The sequence below is a fragment of the Varroa destructor genome, unplaced genomic scaffold, assembly GCF_002443255.2.
Source record: "Varroa destructor unplaced genomic scaffold, Vdes_3.0 BEIS01000412.1, whole genome shotgun sequence".
NCBI classification, from domain to species: domain Eukaryota; kingdom Metazoa; phylum Arthropoda; class Arachnida; order Mesostigmata; family Varroidae; genus Varroa; species Varroa destructor.
In genome coordinates, this window is record NW_019211865.1 from 58,861 (window position 1) to 82,749 (window position 23,889).

Below are 23,889 nucleotides of genomic sequence, written 5' to 3' on the forward strand. Positions count from 1 at the left end.
TTAGCCTTACACTACTCTGTTAGTATGAGGTGATGTACCATCCTGCTACAAGATATGAGATACTTTAACCCTTCATCAGATATAGACGCTTACGATCCCGGCAGTACCGACTGCTCCTCGTCTGCTACCGGGCCAATCCCGGCTCTTTTCACCCGCTATTAAACCAGTAAATCAAATTTAAGCAAATCAGAAATAAGATAAAATAGGCGCGGGTCGGAATCTGTCAACCATTTTCGTCTTGTACTCTACGAGGTTTTGGGTAGACGACTTGTGTCATCCAGAAACGACCCCTTGAAGTCGTTTGATGAATCTGATTTTTGTGGTTCACTAAATACTAATTCTGGGAAACATTTTTACCCTATAATGCTTTACATAAAGCGGATTGTTAATTTGGTTAATCGAACCTTTTTCTCATTTTGCATGTTTCAAAACAGCGTTGCACCAAGGCAATCACCAGCATCGTCTATACTGATATATTATCAGTATGAAAATTGTGTTGCGTAAACAAGTGCGCTCAATTTACGCTACATCAATAACTGGATCAATAATGAGTGATAGACAGATAACTGTAGGTAAGAGCGGGTTAAGGTTCCAAGCTGGCGCTGCATGCGCGGTACATATAAAATTAATTTGATGTACAGGTAGAGTAAAGCTTGCCCTTGGGTTTATGTTAACAGTTTTTAAGAACGATGACTATAACGTGGTAATAGAATCAATGCTGCAAAATGATGTGGAAATTGTAACCGAATATTTGTAGAGGTGTGGGCCTTCAGTCGAACTGTATATTGCGCTAGCTGTAACTCGATAGAAATTCGTCCATATAATAAAAACAAGGTAACGGGTTAAGTGTGTTTAGGTGATAACGGCTAACTGTTGGTATCTACGACAGTTTATGCAGGCTGAGTGTAAAAAAAATAAATTAGTTAAATCAATCGACGTAATGCAGGCGCGCGGCGAAACTCATAGGTCCGTTTGATATATACGAAGCCTGAAAGTGTATTATAAGAGATTGTACCTGCGGGTCAAGCTTTGGCTCTTTAAACTCCTGATCTGTCATGATTCTCCAGGCGTCGAGCCCTAATGACAACATCCTCATTAAGAGTAACAGTACTGTGTGGTCCTAAAAAACAGCCGCATCGCAGAAACAAAAAATAGTTACAACAGTGCCCTTGTATCTTCTATTAGACTAAATCTGACCTTCTATTTCCTGATAGTTCATGCATTGGAATCAACGAATAAGAATCAATGAACACAATTTATGAGGATCTAAATGGTTGGGTATTGATACTGCAGGGCAGTTGGTTCTCTTAGAAAAAAAGGTAGGTAATGCGGTATATATAATACAAAATAATACGAAGTTTTCCAAATAGTAGCAGAAGGTATCGCTAGTGGCAAATTACGCTTGAAAAAGAACGATGTATCTTTTCTGTGCTTCCAAAACAAATAGTCTGCTATGCCACATGTATCTAACACAGACTGCCACAAATTGTGAAAAATCAGGTTTGTGTTGTAATTAACCATGTTTGTTTTAATTAATTAATTCCATTAGGGACTTGCATAGCCCTGTTACGGCAGATCCAAAACGGGCCGATTCTGTCAAGGTTGGCGAAATGTAATTAATAACAACATGACATAAATTCGTCGCCTTGCATTGTTTGCGTAATAGAAACTACTATACAATTAATACAGTAATAATATTTATATGTATATAGTATTACGTGTCTACTTCTTGACGCGCGATTTTAGCCTAGTAAATACGTCGTGCCTTGAAAACTCCAGTTACGAATCTGTGCAAAACGGTTATACTGTTGAGGTGAATTGGATTGAGCAAAATTTTCAACTTGGAAAAGCCTACACAAGCTGATGCAAACGATTCACAAACGAGCTACAATGGAGGTCCAAAACATGCAGGATGACGAATAGGTGAATACAGGTCTAAAAAGGAAAAGAAAAATCGGAGAGTGATACGAAAAGCTAAGTAGAACAGATAGCAATGTTCTGCAATTGCATCGCAGGAATGAAAAATGAAATTATTGCTGATGAAAGAAGAGGCAGAGTAATCCTCGTGGAAGACACAGTGAAGAGTGCCCCGGTTAACAAAGAATGCGATCGAAATCACAAATTGGAGCTCCTTGCAATAAAGCTGCGGAGCATAATCTGATTAGAAATAAAGTTGCCGTTAAGGACCACACTTCCACTAAGGTCATTGGGTTCGAATCTGATTAAGCTGTCCATAAGCGGTGGTCACTAAGATACCAGAACTCGAAACGGGAACCGGAACCACTGAAGCGACCCATCAACCGCTCGTAGAGATAGATTAACTCTAGAGGGTGGAATAATCCCAGGAAGCATTCCAATCACCCATTCTCTACTGACCTAAATCTTGGCAAAGGCAGAAAACTGATGGAACTTAAGAGAAAGGGAAGCAATTGGGTTCCAAACAATATTAAGTTGAGCCAGGAAGAAGCACAGGTGGGTGGAGAAGTAGAGGCAAAAAAAGCGACAAGTCTGATGGGGTAGCGCTAAAAGCTGCCCGGAACTCTGTGGACAATCGAACCCATAAAGGACACTGCCTCCTTAATATATTGGGTGAGGCGTTTATTATAAAAACATTGGCTCGGTGAATGGCAAAAATAATGCCAGTTGAGTTTAGGATGATCGACTCTAGATCATACATTAGTCCTACGTACAACCACAAGGAAGGGAAAACAAGCCAAAAATCAGACATCTATTTAGGCCTTATGTGAGAATTTCCTTGAACTCTATAAACTGGAAAGTGATCCTGAATACGCTTAAGACGCGTAAGACATCTTCAAGATATGTGAAGCCTCCGCTAAACACCTGACCCTCACTTCAAGTTTTTTTTTAGCTGCACTGACTCCTAAACCGCCTTATTGGAAACTCTCAATTTCTCCGGTCCAAAGCTTTTTTATTGAATAATTTTATTAATAAAAATTGGTAAATATTCTGGGGTAACATCTCATAATTATGATAGCTGTGGTAACTTTCTTGACTATCAGATAAAGTTTCGTCATATCGAATTTGCTGTGTGGTAGTAGGCCTACATGACTAATCTGACTGGTAGGGGACTGTAGGAAAATTTTTTTTAGCGTTCAGTGATATGGGCGAATGATGTCGTTAAGAATTACATCACCTTTATTTTAGCATTACATAGTTATCTTATTATATTATTATTTCATATTATTATATATTATTTACGTATGTTGCCCCGCGATTTGTTTTCGCCGGCGATTTGGTCGTCGCCGCGTTTTATATCTGCGATTTTAATAGTAACATCTATGTTTTCGCCTCTATACTTACCATCTCATTCAAGCAGAAATCGAACGGATAGTTTGTTGGCCAATATTGCTGGCAAAGTCAGTGTTTCGGGCACTTGTATAGGTTTGAGAAATCTTGGATTACGTTTCAATCAAATGTGAAAAACTTTGTTTTTAAGTTTTCTATTCTTTTCTTTTTTCTGTTCTAGCCATGGCTAAGTTGTTGAGTTCGTTGAGTATTTTACTAGAAGCAGACCCTATTTGTAAGTGCTGACTGCCCAGAAGATCTAATCATGTGTTTGATTGAGATACAGGCGTAACAATCTCCTATAAACTTCTTAAAAACAGTTTTCGTTAAAAATTTAACAAATTTTTAATAAAGACTGTTTTCAAGACGATTTAAATTTTTTCCACGACGACGCCGTACATTATGATTGAATCGAGCACATTATTGGGTACCTTAATGCATATATATTCGAAGACAAATTCGAGCACTAAGTAGTTCCCATGTTTCTCAAAAGCCTTTTCTTCACTATTTTGTTATTTACCTTTGATATGCTATTCGAAGGCGTTTTTCTCACGTTCCGTAATGGTATTACAACTAGAACTTTTCAACGATAAATGTTCCAGCTGAAAGGATTACTCAGGAGATACTTGCCAAGTTTGAAAACGATATCTGGAACCTCAAGTACACTCCCCGCTCAAATCTGAACTTCATGAATGTCATTTGAAAGAAGGCTAGGACGGCGGCCGACAAAAAAACTGCGGAATCGTCCAAGAAGATAGGCCGCAGCGCAAGACCGTTAGTCACTCAAATCCTTTAACTCCACTTGGAAATTTAAAGAGCTTGAATGTTTCCGCTTCTTGACATTTCGCCCGGTATTGAGCGTTCCATGGCCTTTTGGATTGTCATCAGTGATGAAAATTGGTGTCTATAAGCTGATAGGAACCATAGATCGGCATGAGAAAACCGCAGCCCAGGATTCACCCAGCGAGACTAAGGCTTTTGTTCAGGAATTGCTTCCTGCTAACAATAAAGTTTATTAACTCATATTTGGCCCAATTGCGTCGAATAAATCAGACTATTCAAAAAGAAAAAACCCAACATACAAGGTCAAATTCTATTGCTGCATGGCAACGTGAAGCCGCACGTGAAAAAAAATACTTTCCTAGGAGATTATGTTGGATACATTTCCGTTATTGGACAATCATCCTCGTAGTTTGACCTTTGACGCAAATAAAAAATTCAAAAGGTAATTAGAAGCCATTTGGCGAGATGGCATACATCAGTTGGGTGAAAAGTAAAACGAAGTCATCAAAAATAACGGATGAAAACGTAATAACTTACTGCCACGAGAGTAAAAATATGATGTTTTTTATTTAGCGAAACATTATCCAACATAAGGCTATGTTATTTAAAATACTTAACACTTGTTGGCTCGCGATAATAAGTGGTAAATATACATAATAAGGAAATAAAAATAAAGAATAAAAAACAGAATGGTAAAGAGTTGTTAAGGTTGCGGGAGAACTTTGGTTGCCATCAAGAATAAAATGTAGCTGAAGTCTTGAATACCTGGATTAATGAATTTTTTTTGAGAGAAACAGGAAGCCGAGTGTCAGGTTATGGGAAGTTGATAATATGAGTAGCAATTGGTTAGCGATCGGAAGTTAGGAGACTAAGAAATGTATAAGCGTAAGGGCATACTGTAAAGGTTGATTCAGTAGGGCGCTCTGGTGAAGTGAACTACAAAAAAAAAGATGGAATTAATGGAGCTGGAAGTTACTAAAAACAGCATGAGGTGAACGATAAGGGAGATAGAAAATGTATGGAAAGTTCTCAAATGACATGTAGAGTACCATTTTGTAAAAGGCGTTTGTAAATGTATAACATACGTTCATTACTAGGCGGTTAGGATCTAGTTTGCTAAATGCATTTCCGCACAAGTTCGCTCTCTATCTTGTAAGCTACTGTTGTAATAAAACCATTGTGATATACAACTTTAGACTATACCCTTGGTAAACTCTCGTTGTTGATTAGAAGATGGATGATTTTGAGAGCTGAACTGACGAGGAAGTTTGTAGCATGAGGATCGGCCAAACTCATCGCAATATCACCCAATACCTGTTATGATGATGACAACAATGATTATAGTAAAGACAAAATGCATTTTAGTCATTATTAGGGTTTGTTATCATATTATCAGGAATTACTTCAGGAAAATATTAAAAAATGCATTAACTATTAAATTTCACTACGTAAAGCTTATGCCTACTTGGCTTCTTGTTACAAAATGAGTATCAAAGATTAACCCCTAGTTATCGTACTTTGAGAGTATATTGAAACCAAAACGTTGTTGACTTGGCGTACATTTATGGAGCCACATGCTAAATAGGCTATGCGTTTTTCAGTGCTATATACAATCTAAGATAAGCTAAAATATATGTTGCCTACTTTTAGTTCTTGAATAAGTAGCCCTATAGTATACTCTTAAGAAGGCTGCGTCGATATTCTTTATACTAATTCTTAATTGTCTGTTTTAATAAAACAATGTATAAAGCAAGAACATAAGTGTTAAAATTTTAGGACTGGCAGGTAAGGCTCGAGATATAACTGAAGAACTTATATTTGATCAACAGTGTAAGAACAGGGGCCTACCCGAATTCAGCGGCGAATATAGGAGCCATCTTTTAGCAGCGGTTTTTTCATTGTTCATCGTTCACAATACCACATCGAATTTCTTATAATATTCTATTGATTTTACTCAGTTTCTGTATGAGCGATCTGTAGCCTTGTGAGTTAAAACCGAAAAATTATATTGTTACAAGAAAAAACATTCTCTTCCCAGTAATTCGAATTCTGGGGTTTACTAAAACACGCGTTTCGACCTTCAATGGTCCGAAAAAAATCGAAACACATAAATAGGAATACACATTACAGACATATGTTAACTCCGCTTTTTCACGCCGGTCACGGATTGGAATCTAATAATAATAAAAATAAATAATAAATGGAGAAGGACAAAGCTCTAACAAATTCGCGTACGGAGAAGGGGCAAACGCAGGCTTACGGTTTCAGCCATACATATGCACACAGAGATGGAATGTGTCTATTACTGCACTGATGTCGTTATAACACTGATTATTTGCAATCTTATAAAAAACAAGGTATTAACAGGTCTACCCGCTCGTGATGGCATTATATATTGACAAAGCGTGTCACTGCTCAATTTATTAACATTTGTGAATATTTGTACAATTATAGATAAATAAATTTGTATAAATTATAGACAAAAAATCGTTAGCTGCTCACATTTTCTGCATAGGAATAACATTAAATTATCCATTGCAATTCACGTTTAAGCGCATGGAAGCTGAGAAAAAAAATTCGTTGATCATTTCTCGATTGTAAATTTTTATAAAAAAATATCTACTTGATTAAAAAGGATTTACTTGTTCGCTTCCCGGTTTGACGCCATCGAGGAATCCCTGTAACTCGCGGGATCTTTTCGCATCAATATTTCTTTCACGAACACATGCGTCCAAACACCAAGCGAACTTGTGACAGCTATCAATTTGAGTGATATCTTGAACCTGCAATCAGAAAAATAAATAGCCATTGATTAGATAGTGGAGTAAATAATACAAAGAAATAACTTAATGCAACAGTGGCTCAATCGCCTCAGTGTATGCCGAACCTAACAAATCATTGGTTCGAGCTTAAAAAATATCTTCATACACTTTGGCAGATTGTGTAGATAGCAATATATGTTAGTATCTTTTAATAAATATATATTTTTTCCTAAAACTACTTCACAGGCTCTTTCTTTCGATGTTTGGCAAAGCGAAATAAAGCATTTGAAATTGTCTAGCTAAAAGTAAACCGTTCGGTGTTTGGTCGCTCTAAGGCGGGAACATCTCATAGCAGTTGGTTTCCGACCCTTATCGCGTGACACACTCAAGTCCGCACGCCCAAAAGTGGGTGCAGTCGCTATCGAAGGTTTTTCTGCTAAATAGATCTGTGGAACTCAATTGGTCGGACGGCCGGATTTCTATACGTCATAGACGTAAAACTAACCTTTAGCAACAAGTTCCCTCTCGTGGTAAAGCATTGTATCCGTATGCCAATGATTCAATGTAACATCAAAAACCAGATAACTTCTACAGAATGAACTTCCAAGCAAGGGATTTGGTTTTTGGTTGGCCAAAGGGGCGCTCAAAATCCAAAACATTAGTAAGAACTGAACGGCTCTATGTCAACTGAGCTATCGTTTGCCAAGTATTCTATGTATAAAAGCTTTGCTCAGCCTTGAAAAACTGATGCATCATGTAGGACCATGATGCTCCACAGTATTTGACATGATGCTTCGCATCCTCTCGATATGGTTTTGTATCATTTTAAACCATCTAAGACTAAGCGTTTCGATCCAGGTGTCCATGCCAATTACTGTCTACTATTTGAGGGTGCTACTTCATGCTTTTACTCTTTTTTGAGCTAAAGGACCTAGTGAAAGTGAACACAGTAATGAGCATTGATAATAATCTCGACGAGGTTTTATTCAAGCTAATTATTAATAAAAGAGCTGAATCTTCAATATCTAAAACGGTAGCTCAGATTGAGAGTCACATATACTCATGTAAAATAAATATACTCGTGAAGATTAATACACCACCACGAACGAAATAATTTTCGTATCAAAAACATTGTCAAATATTCCTTGCTTCAGTCGTAGTTTATGGTCCCTTAATGGCAAAGAGAATGAAAATAAGCTAGCCATTGTGCAACAAATTACCACGGTTAAAATCTTCTAAATGACGGCATACAGAAAAAGATAGCGAAACATAACCGAGTAGTAGTTGGCACTCGCTATGTACCTGTAAATATACAAACAGCCATTCAGGCATCGGCCAGGCCCATGGCATGATATCCTACGCCCCATTGCCCAGTTGCAGTCTCAGACCGAAAACAGTCATTGCGCTGGCAAAATGACGCCGATAGCCATAATTGTAAACTAGTAAGAGAGTCGTGCTTTTTTACTATCCGATTTGCCACCCTTTGTGCTTCTGGCTTTCAGTCTTTAGGTGTACATCCCCGCTCCCTCGGCGATTTGTGGTGCTTGTGTCACATTCTTTACTCTAACCCTCTCGAGGTCTGTATTAATGTTTTGTGTCATTAATCTTTTTCGTAATTTGCTTCTGTCATCATTCACTGATCACGACTACGACCAACATACTAGGCACTGAAATGATTTAGAAATAGGCGCACCCGCAAACCCATCGACCGGATCGCAACTGTAGATGAAGTAGTCTAATCAATAAATTCAGAAAACTTCAAGCACAATAGCTGACAATTGACAGACTATATTTTAGGGACAACGGCTTTCTCAGCTTGGGCATTGGACTGAGGGCTATTTCTTTGTTTGGAAAATGCTTTATGCATTAGGTTACTATGGCATGTCATTTTAGGCCCAATTTCTAATTTATTTTTCATATTGTGATTTATCATTTATTCTGCTCTCACCCAGTTCAAGCGTCTGTCTACCGTAACACTTCGGTAGTGCGGTGCATCTGCGACGTGGGAATATAGAGAAAGTCAACTAGCCTTGCAAGAAAAGGCGAGTAAATCCTGAATCAATGCATGGGGTAAGAACATCAAGCGAACACACGATATGTGATAAACACTCACCGAATTTGCGCCTAAACGTCCGCGTTAAAACAGGTGACGACTGAATAATTCAGCTTAACGAATTCAATTTATGATCGAAAAACTTCCCTTATCCGCAGGTGCTATTTTCAGACACATCTCTACTATAACGTTTATTTCTTCTTGTCGGTGATAGGACCTCGTTTAACAGATGACGAGTACACCGTGCTTCAAAACTTCTACAGCTCATCTAGTTTCGTCGTACTTCGACACCATACTGTTTTTCTTTTTTTAAATTCTAGTAGATAGTGAAATAATCTCGCAGAGCGTTCTAAATATTTGCTGAAGCTTGAGTCAACATATTCGATTGCAACCACAAGCAAGAGACCTCTTTCTTTTCCACGAATAATCAGTTAAGTGTTAATGAGAAGTTATAGCACAACATAAAGAGCGCTTACTGGTCTGTCAAGCAAGGGAGCAAGTGTCCCGCCCACTGTTTGATTGTATTTCGATTCCTAGATCATTTACTTCTCCGATTAGCCTGCTGTTATTGTACAGTAATATGTATATTCGAATAAACAAAATGTGTAAATAATTAAAAAAAATATATATCATTGTACATAAGGGTAATTGATTTAGCAAAACATTGAATGCCGCTAGTTTTTAAGTTAAAAACTAATGTTTCGAACCAAGCATCCAACATTTCGAAGTTCTGAAATAGAAGTTTTATCTAAGCTTTATGCAGTCATATTAAGGTTGACTTCAAAGACTCCACAAACTGGAAATATTTACAGCCCCTTGCACTAACCCTACAAATTTTTTAACGAAAAACTCAAGGCATAGCAGTAATAATGCGAAGCTGAAGTAACATTATTGAGCACCTAGTCAGGTACCAGGAGCGTCGATATTTGTACTGCAACAGGAAACAAAGAAGTAGCACATTATACTTCCACCTAAGCCAGGCCTTATAAGCGATGTCAACCTGTATAGAATAGGAAAGGACTTTCATCGAAACAATGTTCTGTGCTGTCAGATCGTGTTAACACTACCTACGCACAACCCGACAGATCTAGAAGAACTGTTCCTGCATTTCTGCCATAAATTCAAGAATATAGGGTAGAAGTAACTTGAAGCCTAGCTGTAGAGATTTAATATCCAAAACAGTAAAACATGAATATACGTGGCGCCTTATTTCTTTGAGAACGGTAAAATGCCGTTTCATCACGTTCTAATTATTCTAATTATAATTCTTATATAATTAATAATTAATTATAAGTTTATTATTAAATTATTAATTAACGGACTCCTGTATATTGTGCGTATTAGCGATTCTTTTGCGACTGAACGTCCAGGACAATCGAAGTATGAATATTTTTTTTAAGTTCGCGGCCCAAATGTCTGCTACTTACATCAGCGTCATGCAGGGCCATGAGTAATTCCACTCGCAGTGTACAGTAATGCACATTTTTTGTTCGCACAAAAAGTGTCCGTAGAGATTGTAAGACCATATCGTAGAGCACTACGTTCCGACCCACCTGATGACAAAACGGCAAATGAAGATCTGATTATAACGCACATTAGATTACGCTTCGTGTTGAGTTTTGTCCATAACCTCTTTCATGCTTGCATCGCTTATAAATATCCCATTGTAATTCAGCTACCGTTTAATGCCACTACCATTGTCACAAGCTGTTGAACAATAGGATGCTGTCGCCGTTGCCTTGGAGTTGGCGCGTAGAAAGATGCTCCTGCTTCGCCCATTTCCCAAAGAGCAGCCTCGCGCTCCTGATGGGAAGAAACTGTTACAAATTGAATTTCAAAGGTCTGTGCCTTAAGCAGAAGATAAAATCAACACACTATACGTAAAATATATATTTTTCATTAAATTAAGAAATTCACTCCGTCTTTTATGTAAATTTCCATTGAAATGGAACTACGAAACCGACTTTTGAGTTCAGCCTAAAATTCGCTTGTAAACAAAGTAAACACATGGCAAGGAACTTTTTTATCCAAATCGAACCTTCATGTATCTTTGAAAAAGTGGTAGCACTTCATCGCCAAATAGGCTTTGATGCGAAAGCCAAATTTGTCGTTTAACACCGACATCCGCTTCCTGATAAAGCTGTTTGTCAGCTACCAATCTCCTAAGGTAACGTTCATCAACATGCTCTAGATTTTTTAAGATAGCCATAACAACGGGTCGTAATGCGTCGACTTTTACAACAGGAAAACTTTTCTGAAGTAGCTCCTCCAACTTCACTGTGTTTCCAGCCTGTAGAAAACAAATCCAAGTAGAGCAAGAAAATAAGTGAGAAATAACGTGCTGAAGTGGCAACCTATTTAAATTTGAGATTTAAAAATATAAGATCCAAAACTGTTACGAATGAGCAGACTCAATAGGTGCTAGCGTAGCAACTAAATATAAGAATAGTTAATACTTCGTAAATATTACATTCTAAAACCATATACATATATATATATATATATATGGTGACTTACAAATCATTGGATGGCGACTCTTCTGGCTTTAAAATTTATTAAAGCAGCAAAAGATACGCAAATTATTCCAATAAAAACAGATTTCATTTTGTCCTATGTTTATTGTGCCACCCCCATAATACTACGTTATGATACTACGACGTCAGCATATAAAATAGAACATTGCTCATTTAATAGCTTTATTGAAGCATTAAAACGAATGATTTCTATAATTCATGTATTCCTCGAGCCTGCTACACAAACGCCGTAAAGATTTCTGAGGAACAACTAGCAATGTAAACGTTCCGGGGTTTTCAATAAATATTTCTATTATATTAGAAACTAGATAACTTGTAACAACATGAGCATGAAGCGCTCAAGTTATACCACTTACAGTACACCACAATTGACTTCCTCAATATTAAACGAGGATTTATGATGAAAGCTTTTCTCGAAAAGAATGTAGGATTAGAAAATGGTGTGCGAAGTGCTATCAACGATAAATTAATGTTTTCTATTTTTTTTTTTCTGAGTTTAAGAACACTTGTTTTCCCTGTGTGTTTGTGTCAGACAAAATACATAGGAAAGACAAATGGAACAATAGCAGTTGTAAAGCAACATCTAACGCTTGTAAGTCTAGTAGTTCTCACAGAATATATGACAATTCTTTCTCTAAACCTCTGTTAAAATTAGGGATCACTCAAAATATATGTAATGTAAGTTTGTTGTTATACGTAATAACATATTTGATAGCAAGCTTATTTAGAGGGTCAGAATTTGCAACGATTTACAAACACATATGTGGCATATATATATAGGGAGTACGACGAAAATTACCAATTATTTTCCAGCTGTTTTAATATAATGGTTAAGTGCATGTTTAACATACACCATGTTGTATCCTGTAATATGCTTATTATAAACATATTATAGGGAATTATAGGAATGGTCTTAAGGTGCTCCTGAAAAAATATAGTACAGTTAAATCGGTTCCTTATAACGTTGGGTAATTCCTACTTTAACACGTATGAAATAAATACATTCAATCGCCAAGAGAATATAGGATCATATTGCATATATAGTGTTAGGTTCTTACAAGCGAATCTACTAGGCTTTGAATTGAACTACACACCGCTAGCAGACAAACTTTGGTTGATAAACACTCCGGTCTTTTAGAGATTCGTTAAAACCGGTCGACTTTCGTCTAGGAAAAATGAGTTCAGACGTAGAAACATTTTTTGGTCTCGAAAATCAACGCTTAGTAGTCAAGTTTTAGTTCCCGAAAATCATAGTTCTGCGAAAGTTCACTAAAGACTAGTGAAGACATAGCAAGAAAGTCCTAAAAGAAACCAGTGTATGTGAATGCTGTAAATATACCAAAAACAAAAATTGGTGTATTCAAGATCAGAGAGGAAGTAACCAGATGTTGAAAGTACGAGAATGCATTGCGACAGTCGAAGAAGTTTTCCACAAAAGCAGAGCTTGGAATCTACGGGCTTTGTTAGCTAAAACTAGTACTTCACATATAAAGTGTTACAGAATTATAACCCCAATACTAGAAAACCAAAAAATATATTCCATGTGCAATTTACAGAACGTTAATCAGAGGGAATACGATCACTACAGACGAAGCATGGTTCAGTCTTTACCAGGAGATAAAGAGGACCCATATGAGAGAAGGGCGTCATTCTGGAGAAAAAACGAGTTTAGTGGCAATGTCGGGCAGGTTAATACGCAAAGCGACTGAAGTACTTGAAATGGACATCAGGGAATCTGCTATTATGGAGTACTCGCCGAAAATTATTGTTATCTTGAGTTCCTTAAGAGACTCATGCACCGTTGGCATGGCAACCAAAAGTACACCGTCTGGTTACGTGATGACGGCACCAGACCGCAATTATTTTCTGGATTGAGCAAGGAACGTTGGCTTCAATCCGCTTATTCTTTCGATCTATGTTCGTGTGATTACGGAGCTTTCCGTGTCCTGAAAAGGGCCAATGGTGCGCAACCGTATCCCATTCTCGATTTACTATAGGTAGGAAAAAACATATGAAAATGTAAATGGCAGACTTATGACTTTCCTCGAAGTCCGTCGGATTCGCTTGTAACAGCGTTATATATTAGGTAGTTGCAGCAATGCCGATAGCTCTTAGGTCCAAATTAAAGCAAAAACTTTTCATTTTAAGACAAAATAAGGATAAACAAATTGTGTACCGTTCTCATCTGATACCCTCTTCCAACACCACAGTCCCATCACTGTAGAGCTTCTGTGGTTTCTGGGCAAAAAATTGTGACAAGTGTTTTTACTCTTCCACTGAAAGTAAATTAACACTTACGCAAGTATCGCAGAAACCGAAACAGATGCAAAAGTTAAATTATAGGGAGAATGCAATAAAGTTTTGAAGTTCTTGTCGAATAGCTTAAGATATACGCAGTCTGATGAAGGCGTCCGAAGGTAGCGTCCCTTTTGTTCAGTAATTCCGGTCAACTTTTTTAAATGGCTCGTTGTATTAAACATTTCGCGTCGTACCGGCCCAGTCGTTTGATGGAGTATCTAACAGCGGTATCGGACATAAAACTATTTTTGTTTCGTCAAACAACAGTATAACTCATAATGTACAATTTCTTTTCAATCCCACCAAACAAAGCATTGCTACAGATTAGAGATCTTTTCATTGACCATAGTATTTTTCACACGTGTGATCATTTTTCTATCATTCGAGATCCACTGCTTTGAAAATGACATGATTTTGTTGCCGTAAAATTTTGCAGATGGAAATATAATCGGGTATATTCTTCTGTTGACCATTCGTGTGGCACTCAAACATTGGAATTCTTTTTTGTATCATGTCTTTATAAAATGGTTTAGATGTTTGATGGTAGTCGTTTAGTTCCTTCGCTAACTCGTGTCAATTTTGCTCAACTTTCGCAATAATTTCATCATCGACCATTACGACGAGCATTTTTAATATCGAAATTTTCAACATGAAAGCGTCGGAACCATCTTTACATAGCTTCTTCAAATAATGCATTTCTGCCCATAAACAGCGCGAACGAGGCTGTAATAATATTATAAAGTATAGCGAATTTCCGCATAAGCTTCATTTTCTTCAAAAAGCTTCAAGAAAAAATCTATTCAGACTTAAAATTTCTATAATTCATTGAATAAGGCATTTATATAATTTACCACATCGATTACCAGTTTTCAAGTGATACAAGTACCAACAATAATCCGATGCGATTCATATTACCTGAAATATATGATTTTTTAGGGCTATCTAACTAAAAAAATGCTTTTTTGGACAACCAGTATGTGGTATTAGTTAATATACTGATTCAAACTTATTATAGCCTTGTCATTTGGCCATCGTGCAACTGTTACCTAGTTTGAATACGAAAACTTAAATGATTACTGTGTTCAATTTTGCAAAAATGAAGTGTCTTAGCTCAGTCCAGTGTTAAGACAGCATATGAGTTGGTACAGACTATTGTTCAGTATAAATTTAAGCCAAAAGATCTTTTTTGCCACTATTAATAAAATAAGGTAATAAACAAAATACACTGCGTATTAGGGAAGGAATTTGTGACATCATACTGGCTATGGCAGAGCTTTCAGGCTGAATGTTCTATGAAGAGATCATTAAACTACAACGAGTAAGACAGAAAAATCTGAACTAAGGCGCAGACAGCGCTACAATATGCAGGCGGCAGTTCTCAGATGTCAACTCAGTGTTAGCTGTTTCATGGACCGCAAAGGCAGAGCAAGTCTAGTGTTTGAGAAAAGTATGGTTACGCTTCTATATTATTTTCGAACCACGTTAACTACCACATAGAGTATGACTTAGATATCACAAAAACCGTAGCGCAAGTGTGCACTACGGTTTTTGTGTATCTAAGAAGCGTATCAAAACGTGAGAAACGCTTACCTCAAATGACTAATCATGAGTGCCTCAAATCATCCTATTGCCATATTTAGACAAAACTAGAATAGCACGTGGCTTGGGTGACATTCGAATACACAATATATTAAATTTTGGAACCCCATACACATATATGTCTGTATAGGACTTGCCCGTGGATAGAGAATAGAGAATTTGTATGTATGTGTTTATTCTCACTTTAGCTCACCCCAATCATTTGTAGCCAAACGTCCTTGAAAAGATGGCTTTTAAATTACGACCCTGCATATAACATTAATTTCATTAATTACTTTATGAATGTTGTAAATAAATTCGTGAATTCTTTTGGGCACTATTTGATATACATACTCCTTCACATACCTCTATAGGAAAAACCTGGCCGGAGTGGCCATCATGACGCGTCGAGCTCTGCCGGCTTGATCACATAGTTTCGAGTAGATTAGTTTCTTCGCGGTGTAGCGAGTTTCCCCAGTATATTAAAACCAAAAATTGTTTACATCCAATGCCTTCACTTAGGTTCAAAGAAACGTTTGCAATGCAATATCTCATGACAGCTTTCGCCATTGATTGCTGTTCTGGAATTTTTGCCGACGAGGAAAGCCCCACAATATCTTTGCTTTACAAGTCGCATCATACAGTCTGTCCCTTTGAAGTGATTGCTCGATACTTACACTCGAGTACTGCGAGCCTCAGATCCGACAGCTCTGTCTGTTTATATACCCAATCAACCGGAAAAACTTTCATCAAATAAGACGATATGACCAAAAAACCGGCATTGCGCTTCGACTTCAGTGGATGATGCATGTGATATTTCTGGATCTTTAAATGCTATGTCCTAATGGGAATGAAGATCTTACTCCAGAACACATTGCTAACTGCTCGGTAATAGTTGAGTACAACATAACGTTAAGGTTGTTAAATTGGTATCCATACGGCTCTGCATTGCAGCGACATTGTCGCTTGTCCGGTTCATGGTCTTCGTTGCCTCACTTCATGTACAAGTCAGCTAATCTCTTCGAATTTTTTGATCAATCGTCTCAGTGTTACCTCCGCCAATGGTATATGTCTTCCGTGAACTGTGTGACACATGCGGAATATCACTGTAATGGAACCATTTCGATCGTATGTTTATGAAAACGAAATAATATTCCAAGCAGTCTTCTTATTATCATAAACCGCAAACACTGCTGAGTTTGGTGTTGGACATCCCACTGGCTCTCGCGTCTTCATAAATGCAAGGGAAAAGAATGAGATCTTATGCAGGCCACTATATGTTTATAATAATTCGTTTTAAAAAAATCTACCTAAATTTGAAACTAGTTTTAGAATTCCCATTTAAATTGCTTGTTCCATATGTCTTTAAAGTCTTTTAACTTATTTGAACAAACATTTAAAAAATGTATTTCCATCCCTAGTAAGTCTTTATCTAGACAATTCGGTTTAAGCACGTCCTATTGAAGTCAATTTCGTACAGCTGAGCAAATTAAACATACACCTAATCAATGTTAGTTTAGGAGACAAAAGCCCCTTAATAGAGCACATTATACATAATCTCTTTACATTAGCTTTAGCGTATAGGTTAAAACATGTGTACGCTTTAATGGAAAGTGAGTAATTTACACAACGAAGTCGGGCAATTCAGCCCCCGTAGACCAACTTCTAAACATTATGGCTTCTCCGTTAGGAGTAAAATAAATCACTGTATTATAAACACATTTTTAATGCGGTAATCGAAATGGGTGATAATGATATCACATATTAACATATCAGAATACTTTACAAATTTAAGTTTTTTTTACATGTTTTTGAAATTTAACAAAAAGAGCCCTTTAAATTTTTTGGCGAGTAAGTGCAAGGTACAGCGATGTCTTGCTTAATGCTTCGTACTAAGCGATAACCAGCTTCTATCAATACTAAGGATTCTCTGAAAATATGGTGTATTTTTAAAGGAAAGTTAATCCATAAAGCAATACGCTGTCAAAACCGAAGTCTGAATATGGTTTCTACATTGTAAACTCTAATTAGTCTTGCAGAATAGTTCATTAAACAAACGGGAATGACTCAAGGGGTTCTATAGCACTGAATGGAAGTTCTCTCGAGCGCGTTTGTTCTTTTGCTGCCAGGCTCAGTTTAACTATTATGGCTGAAGCCGGGCATTGGGCACATCCATGAACGTACGCGTGAAATTTACCCTTTCCCAGAATTTATATAGGGTTATTCAGAAGAACTGAACTTGAAACATACTAACTGTAAATACTGCAAGTATATCATCGACGCAAGATAGGCCGTTAGGGCGTGTAGGCGTTATAATGACTTTTCTGTTACGACTACCAGGTAGCTAGCGTATTTCTACGCCATTGCTGAAGTGAAATGCAGATCCCAATATTGCCAGGAAACCGAACTTCAACAAAGTTCGGATTCGTGAAATTAACCTTCGTAAATGCGTTCCTTGGGGGGGGGGGGGTCGAGATAGTGGTGCAGGGTTTTCAAAATTTTAGTATCAAGAAGAAAAATGCAGTTACGCAAACTACAGAAAACCTTTTTGCATACGCTATTTTGTTTACAGAGTAGGGAAAACCTTACAAATGGCATGAACAAGTAATTGCTAGTCAATATTTAACAGAGAAAATTGGTAAATTAAGAAAGCGAGAATGACTAAAAGCTTTCTAGCGTACGTCTTAGAGTATTTAAAAAAAAAAACGTATATATTCTTAGATAGTGTTTCCCAGACATCCGTTGGCTAATATTGTGACTCCTGGAAGTTTAAGTTGAGGTACGGTAGGTTACCTTGACATCTAAGAAAAACCACAGTAGGTATGCACGGTTTTCCCAAGTTCTTTAAACAAGGAAAGTTATGGAATTGGTTTTGCAATGTAACAAATAAAAAGTATGGATGTCATTGTACAGTTATATGAAAACGCTAAGGTAGTTGCTTCTGAAACGCTTGAGTTTTCATGTTTGTAAATGTTTGTAAAAAATACGTGCATTTTAGAGGCTACACAGCACACTCAGTCTTTTATACGGGCAGGGGTACAAATGGCCCATGTATGTACTTGCGAATGACTGAAAATTATATCTTTGACGACCTAGACTAGGCTAAATTGTACATATTTGACTAGGGATATGCTGCGACATTGTATGGATGCACCTTGCCGAGGAAATCGATTTGCTGAAGAAGGCGCTCTCTGAGTGCCTCCTGAACGGCATCATGGAACTCCAATCTTGAAACTCCATGGAGGTCGAGCAATGGAAGCATAGTGCGCAACGAAGGAAGTAAAATTCCTATAAAAAATAATAGACAGTACAGTGCACTGTTAGAAGGACATAGATGAACCAAAAAATACAGAATTTTTGACCGAACAACCTTCTCCCGATCATTAACTAGTCGATCAGTGTTAGGTGTAAAACGGAAAATTAATACTTACCAAACTTGTTTACAAGCCTATTTTTTTTTAGTTTCAATTTGTGTATGCACTATTATTATCTAAAACTTTCTGTCAATTATTTCGCAGCTACGGATGACTGGAGTTTGAACACCTATTTGGTTTCAAAAAGCAATTTCGACGAATATAGCGAGATAGATTTTAATGATTTTCCCATTAAAAAGTTAAAAAATTGCAATGTCTGGCGCTTATGATGGATGACAAGAAGCCCTTAACTACAACTTTTGCATTTTTGTTACCATGATTTTCGATTTTGATATTCCAATTTAATCCATATACCTGCGCTTCAACCAAGTCACCAATGTAGATGAAATACCTCTTTAGAAGTAACGGTAGAAAATGCTGCTTTAATATGTATATACATAAGAATTGGAGGATTGAGCTCATCGACCTTTTTTATGGAGGAGGTCGTTCTGAGGCCCAATGTTTATGGCCGTATTGTATACTGCATGGTAGAGATCTTGCATCTTCCATTTTAGCACCATCTTAAGAAAAGCTTAGGGTGACTGAATAAAAGTCAGTACGGAAAATTAGTTTACAGTACTGCTGTAAACGATAGAAAACCTGAATTAACAGGCTGTCTCCAATTAAAACTAAATAGGTTTACTTTTAGTAACATATGGTTCTAACAAACCGGACATTGCCCATTCAAGGAAAATGTTGGGCAAATGCTTAATTTCATGTGGGACAACTGTACTCTGGATGGCTTGCTCATTCGGAACCCGTTGCAACGCGAACGATTTAGACGGTCGTTTGATCTTTGTAAAGAGGATTTTTTTAAGTTGATCTCTGGAAACCCGCAAAACGTCATATTCCATTTGATAGGAGACGACGAGAGATCTGACGTTTACATTTCAACTTTTGTGTTTTAATTACAATATATAATGAGTTACCACTGGTTAACTTCTGTTTTGTTTGGATTACCCTTTCCTTATTACTATTGTTGGAATTCTGGCGGCCCTAAGGTTGAAGCACTGCAGCATTCAAAAGCCTTTGCAACATCATAGCTCGCGAATTTGTGAAATTCCCCCAGTTATTTAACAAAATTTAGAATCCTTTATTTCGTTTAACGCAAGCGACTGCGGAGTAAGCTCTTGACCCACCATGGCATCGCTTGACGCTAATATGGGTCGTCTTTTTCGGCTGGCAGCGACACCAGCGTTTCACTTCAGGCATGCACGACATACGCAATCGAATTTTCTCACTCGTAGCATTCGTGTAAATGTCCGCTTAGAATGTGTTATGATCAATTTGAGCGTCATACGGGCTAGTAGTTATTTGGCAAGTGTCTTGATGAAAGTTGGGAGATAATTAAACTGACGGTGGAGCGCAAATCCTGCCCCTCGACGATCAGAATCTCTAGGGTTTTCAAATTCACCAAATTATAAATCGATTTCGGCGATTGCTTTATGCTGAGCTGAACTGAAAGATATTGAAAAAAATGTCCATGCTTTCAGAATGATCCTCAACCAAACCTGATGCTTTTTTGGTACGCTTTTGTGGTGAACTGCTGACACCCTGTACAACATTTGTTCGTTTGGTAAGCTTTGACAAAAGCAACGTGCTTTTTAAAGGGAGTCCGGCTTAAGAAAAAATAAACTTCGTTAATTAATTAAATCTTTCTTTTTCGAAGCATTTATTATAAAGTATCACGCAAAATATTTGGAAAGAAGCGTAGTTAAAAAAATGCCAGTGGTTTATTAAATCCCGTGATATCTCTGTCGGGAATAAAATGTTTGCAAATTATCATTAGTGTGTAGCAGGATCCTTAATTGCGGTTTTTACAAACCTAGTTTACGCAGCACAGAGGTAAGGTCTCATCTTCATCTTAGCAGCGTGGACAAAAATTTACCAGCGACAGTGCTTCTCTGGTTAGATTAAACTAATACATATATCATGCTTGCCCCTCCTCCTATAGAGGATTACAAAACTCGATACACCTAGCAACCCAAGCAGTTAACAAGCAGCATGAAAATCCAGGGAAAACTAGTTCTCTGTAAATGCCGCTTACCATTTTCTTCCTGGAATTCCGCGATTGCCGTTAAAGGGTCGGCGCAGTTGGTGAGCGTCTCTTTTAGATACTCACGTCCTGGTATGTCTACCTCCTCCAAACCCGCCATCGCATTTACAGTGTCTTAGTTTCTAACGGGAGCTGGTCACGCGCTGAAATTCAATCAGAAACGTTTTCAGCTGATGAATAAGGAACGCAAGTTGTTGTATCTCTACTTAGTATAAAATCCGTATAGGATGATGTGAGTCCGTGTCATTTTTTCTAATGTAGAACTGATCAGTTTTCTGAACTCGTAATCCTCTCTAATGAATGCAAATGTTTTTCCACGGTAAAATCTAACAATCGAGCTTTCGAGCTAGCATGACACTAAAAATCGAACGATCGATCGCCTTTAGACTCAACAGGGGTTCGTCAAACGCGAAGGGTATGTCTGAGTTATGGGCAATTTTAGAATCTAATCCCCTAATGGAATTTTTTACAACAAGATTCTGCTGTACCAGTCTTAGCCAAGTCGCTCTTGGTTAACTTGATTCAAGAATGATCCAAACATATAACGATGTGAATAACGCTAGAAAAAACATTTTTTCATAAAAACAAAAGCCCTTAATTGTATCCTGTCGGTCCATTGCAATAACTTTCTTCGTTTCTAATAGAAGCTTTTCATAAATCTTGGCGATTAAAATGGATTAAAATGACAATTGAAATATTGACGATTTTTATTTAAGTTTCTATTAGCTTTATTCTTACATCTAACGTGACCTTTATAGTTTAGTCGGACCTCATTATTATTTTAATTAGTTACAACCACCTTATACGGTACACCATTAGTCGAACTGATTCGTTTATGATGGAAATCTACGCTACTTAATTTACTGATTTCGTTCTCTGATTATTAAATTAATTTTCCACTTAGCATTCCGATCAACAAGCCACGTAGTTTCTGAAGCATTTCTGCAAAAGAAACATTGTTATCCCCAATAACAAAAGTAGCGTGAATCTTTCTTTGCGATAAAAAGTTTGTCTTCGTTTAAACCAGCTCTTTATAAAATCGTAAATTTTTACGGAATCTCAGTCACTACGATGACATTCCGAGGAGCATCCTACGCGATTAGAAGTGCTTCCAAAACGGGCCAGCATTGCTGCCGTAAATATTTCTGTCCCACTCTTGCTACGAAGATAAAGTTAAGTGCAGAATTATCCCCAATAAATCCCCCCTGCTCATATCCTTACTGTTGTCGTGGTGGTTTGCATAAGTAGAAATCTGGCATAGAAAACAGGAAGCACAAACTTGGAAATGTCGCAAGATTCGATACACATTTAGATCCACCATAGAGCTCGTCGTTTCATATCTCCAATATGGAACCTTATTAGCCTATAGAAAGATCAGTTAGGAAAAAATATTCTATATAAATATTGCCGTTCAGGAACAAACAGTCGAAACAGTTGCTCTTACTCATACATACACCAATCGAATACTAGGAATGCACCTGGAGAATCTCATAAAATATAATAAAAGGTATAATAATTTATTTGCAATAAAATTTGCAAATTCAAAATTATAAATTTCCATGTGCACAACCAAATTAAAACCACGAGTCTTCTGGTTCTAAACCTACAATACTACTAACTACTGCATCCTGTGGGCAGTTATTAATAAAGCACATTAACGATAAAGCTGAGAAATTCCAGTTATGTTAAACTTACTTTGATGTGAAACATAAATACAATATAAAATGACAAAGATTTCGAGTTTTTTTCGTAAGCTAGATTTACCGGCTAAAAATTGTAGAGTGTGATTTATTACTACATGGGTTATTCCGCATCAAGCTGACATATTGGGTATTTAGATGCAGGCGGGAATATTGGTATGATCCGCATATATTTATACGTAACCGATTAACCGGTAGTTAACTAATAAAGACTTGCAGATCATTTTCGTCTTATAACCTAATGAGGGACGTCAACATTGTGGGATGCCCGATTTACTGTTGAAAAGCTCTTGGGAAGTGCTCCAAAAACTTCCGGAAGGCGTGTTTGCCGATCAGTCTTTACTCTGTTAGGGTCACACCTATATTCGTAATTACCCAGTTTATTTTTTTAGTGTGAAATCACTAATTTGGCTATGTAAAAAGACTGCATGTATTTAAGCTCTTTGAATTTACAGGGCTATTCTTAATTTCACTATTGCAAAAGAATATTTGCACAGTAGTAAATATATTGCTGTAAACTGGTTATCTTTGTCATATATACATGGCGGAAGAAAAAAGTGAAAGATACATATTGCTTGATACAGATCTCATGCGTAGAGGTTAATCCGGATTGTGGAATTAATTTTGCTTTTATTCGAGAATAGTTATGTTAATGCCTTCTACAGAGCTGCAAACACACATTGATTTCTAGCTATTGTAGGATATATTCAATGGAACATAATAAAGTAATAATTAAAAAATAATAGAATTCCTTATCAATTATAACGCTATCCAGTTATAAATATTTGCATCGCAGAACGCATAGAACTTGCCTACACCGATAAAATTTGCAACGAAGTATGACTTTAATTAAAATAATCTACGACAACACTACCTAAAGGCTTAATTGCATATCTTTAAACTGCTAACCGGCAAATAAAATTAGTGATTACACCGGTAACGCGTTTTCTTAACTTCGCAATAACTTGGTCTAGATTCCAAATCAGACGTACACACTTTTTCACGCTATAGGCCAGCCGTTGAAAGTTAGAACTGACAAAAGCACTCGACGTTAAACACCAAACATTTAAGTACTTCACCCAAATTGCCTTATGTTCGGAAATTAGCTACACATTGCAAGGAGAAGAGAAAAATTTACAAACGAAAGAAAAGTTTGCACTGTTCCGACACACAATTTTTTTTGAACCTGGGTTGTAATTGTCGTAGCGTTTTTATCGAACCATTATTTTCTGATATGATTTACACGTAAAAGACCTGAATAAATACCACGTGCTATTATAAGTACTAAAATAATATCAGAGAAGCAGAGTATGTTATCAAATCAATTATGACCTTATCAGCTTAAGAGTGCGCCAACTTTTTAAAATTAGTTGAAAAATCAACATTAGGATCGCCCGGGCGTACTT

General features: G+C 37.1%; 1 protein-coding gene across 8 annotated transcripts in view; it reads right to left on the bottom strand.

Moving 5' to 3' along the window:
• The window catches only part of NELF-B (negative elongation factor B), a 42,664-nt gene extending 19,005 nt beyond the window's left edge, over window positions 1–23,659 (bottom strand). The window contains exons 1-9 of one of the 8 annotated variants that reach the window (XM_022816694.2): window positions 23,480–23,658; window positions 20,775–20,926; window positions 18,469–18,602; window positions 10,943–11,194; window positions 10,600–10,707; window positions 10,332–10,457; window positions 6,732–6,872; window positions 5,293–5,403; window positions 1,016–1,120 (exon numbers count right to left, since the gene is read on the bottom strand). In XM_022816694.2, coding sequence (XP_022672429.1) covers window positions 1,016–1,120; window positions 5,293–5,403; window positions 6,732–6,872; window positions 10,332–10,457; window positions 10,600–10,707; window positions 10,943–11,194; window positions 18,469–18,602; window positions 20,775–20,883 — 1,086 coding nt within the window. In that variant the 5' untranslated portion in view covers window positions 20,884–20,926; window positions 23,480–23,658. Of the gene's footprint in view, window positions 1–1,015; window positions 1,121–5,292; window positions 5,404–6,731; window positions 6,873–10,331; window positions 10,458–10,599; window positions 10,708–10,942; window positions 11,195–18,468; window positions 18,603–20,774; window positions 20,927–23,392 lie in introns of those variants that run through there. The other 7 variants (XM_022816695.2, XM_022816698.2, XM_086976339.1 and 4 more) reach the window with 7 other exon arrangements.
• Window positions 23,660–23,889: the final 230 nt, after the last annotated feature.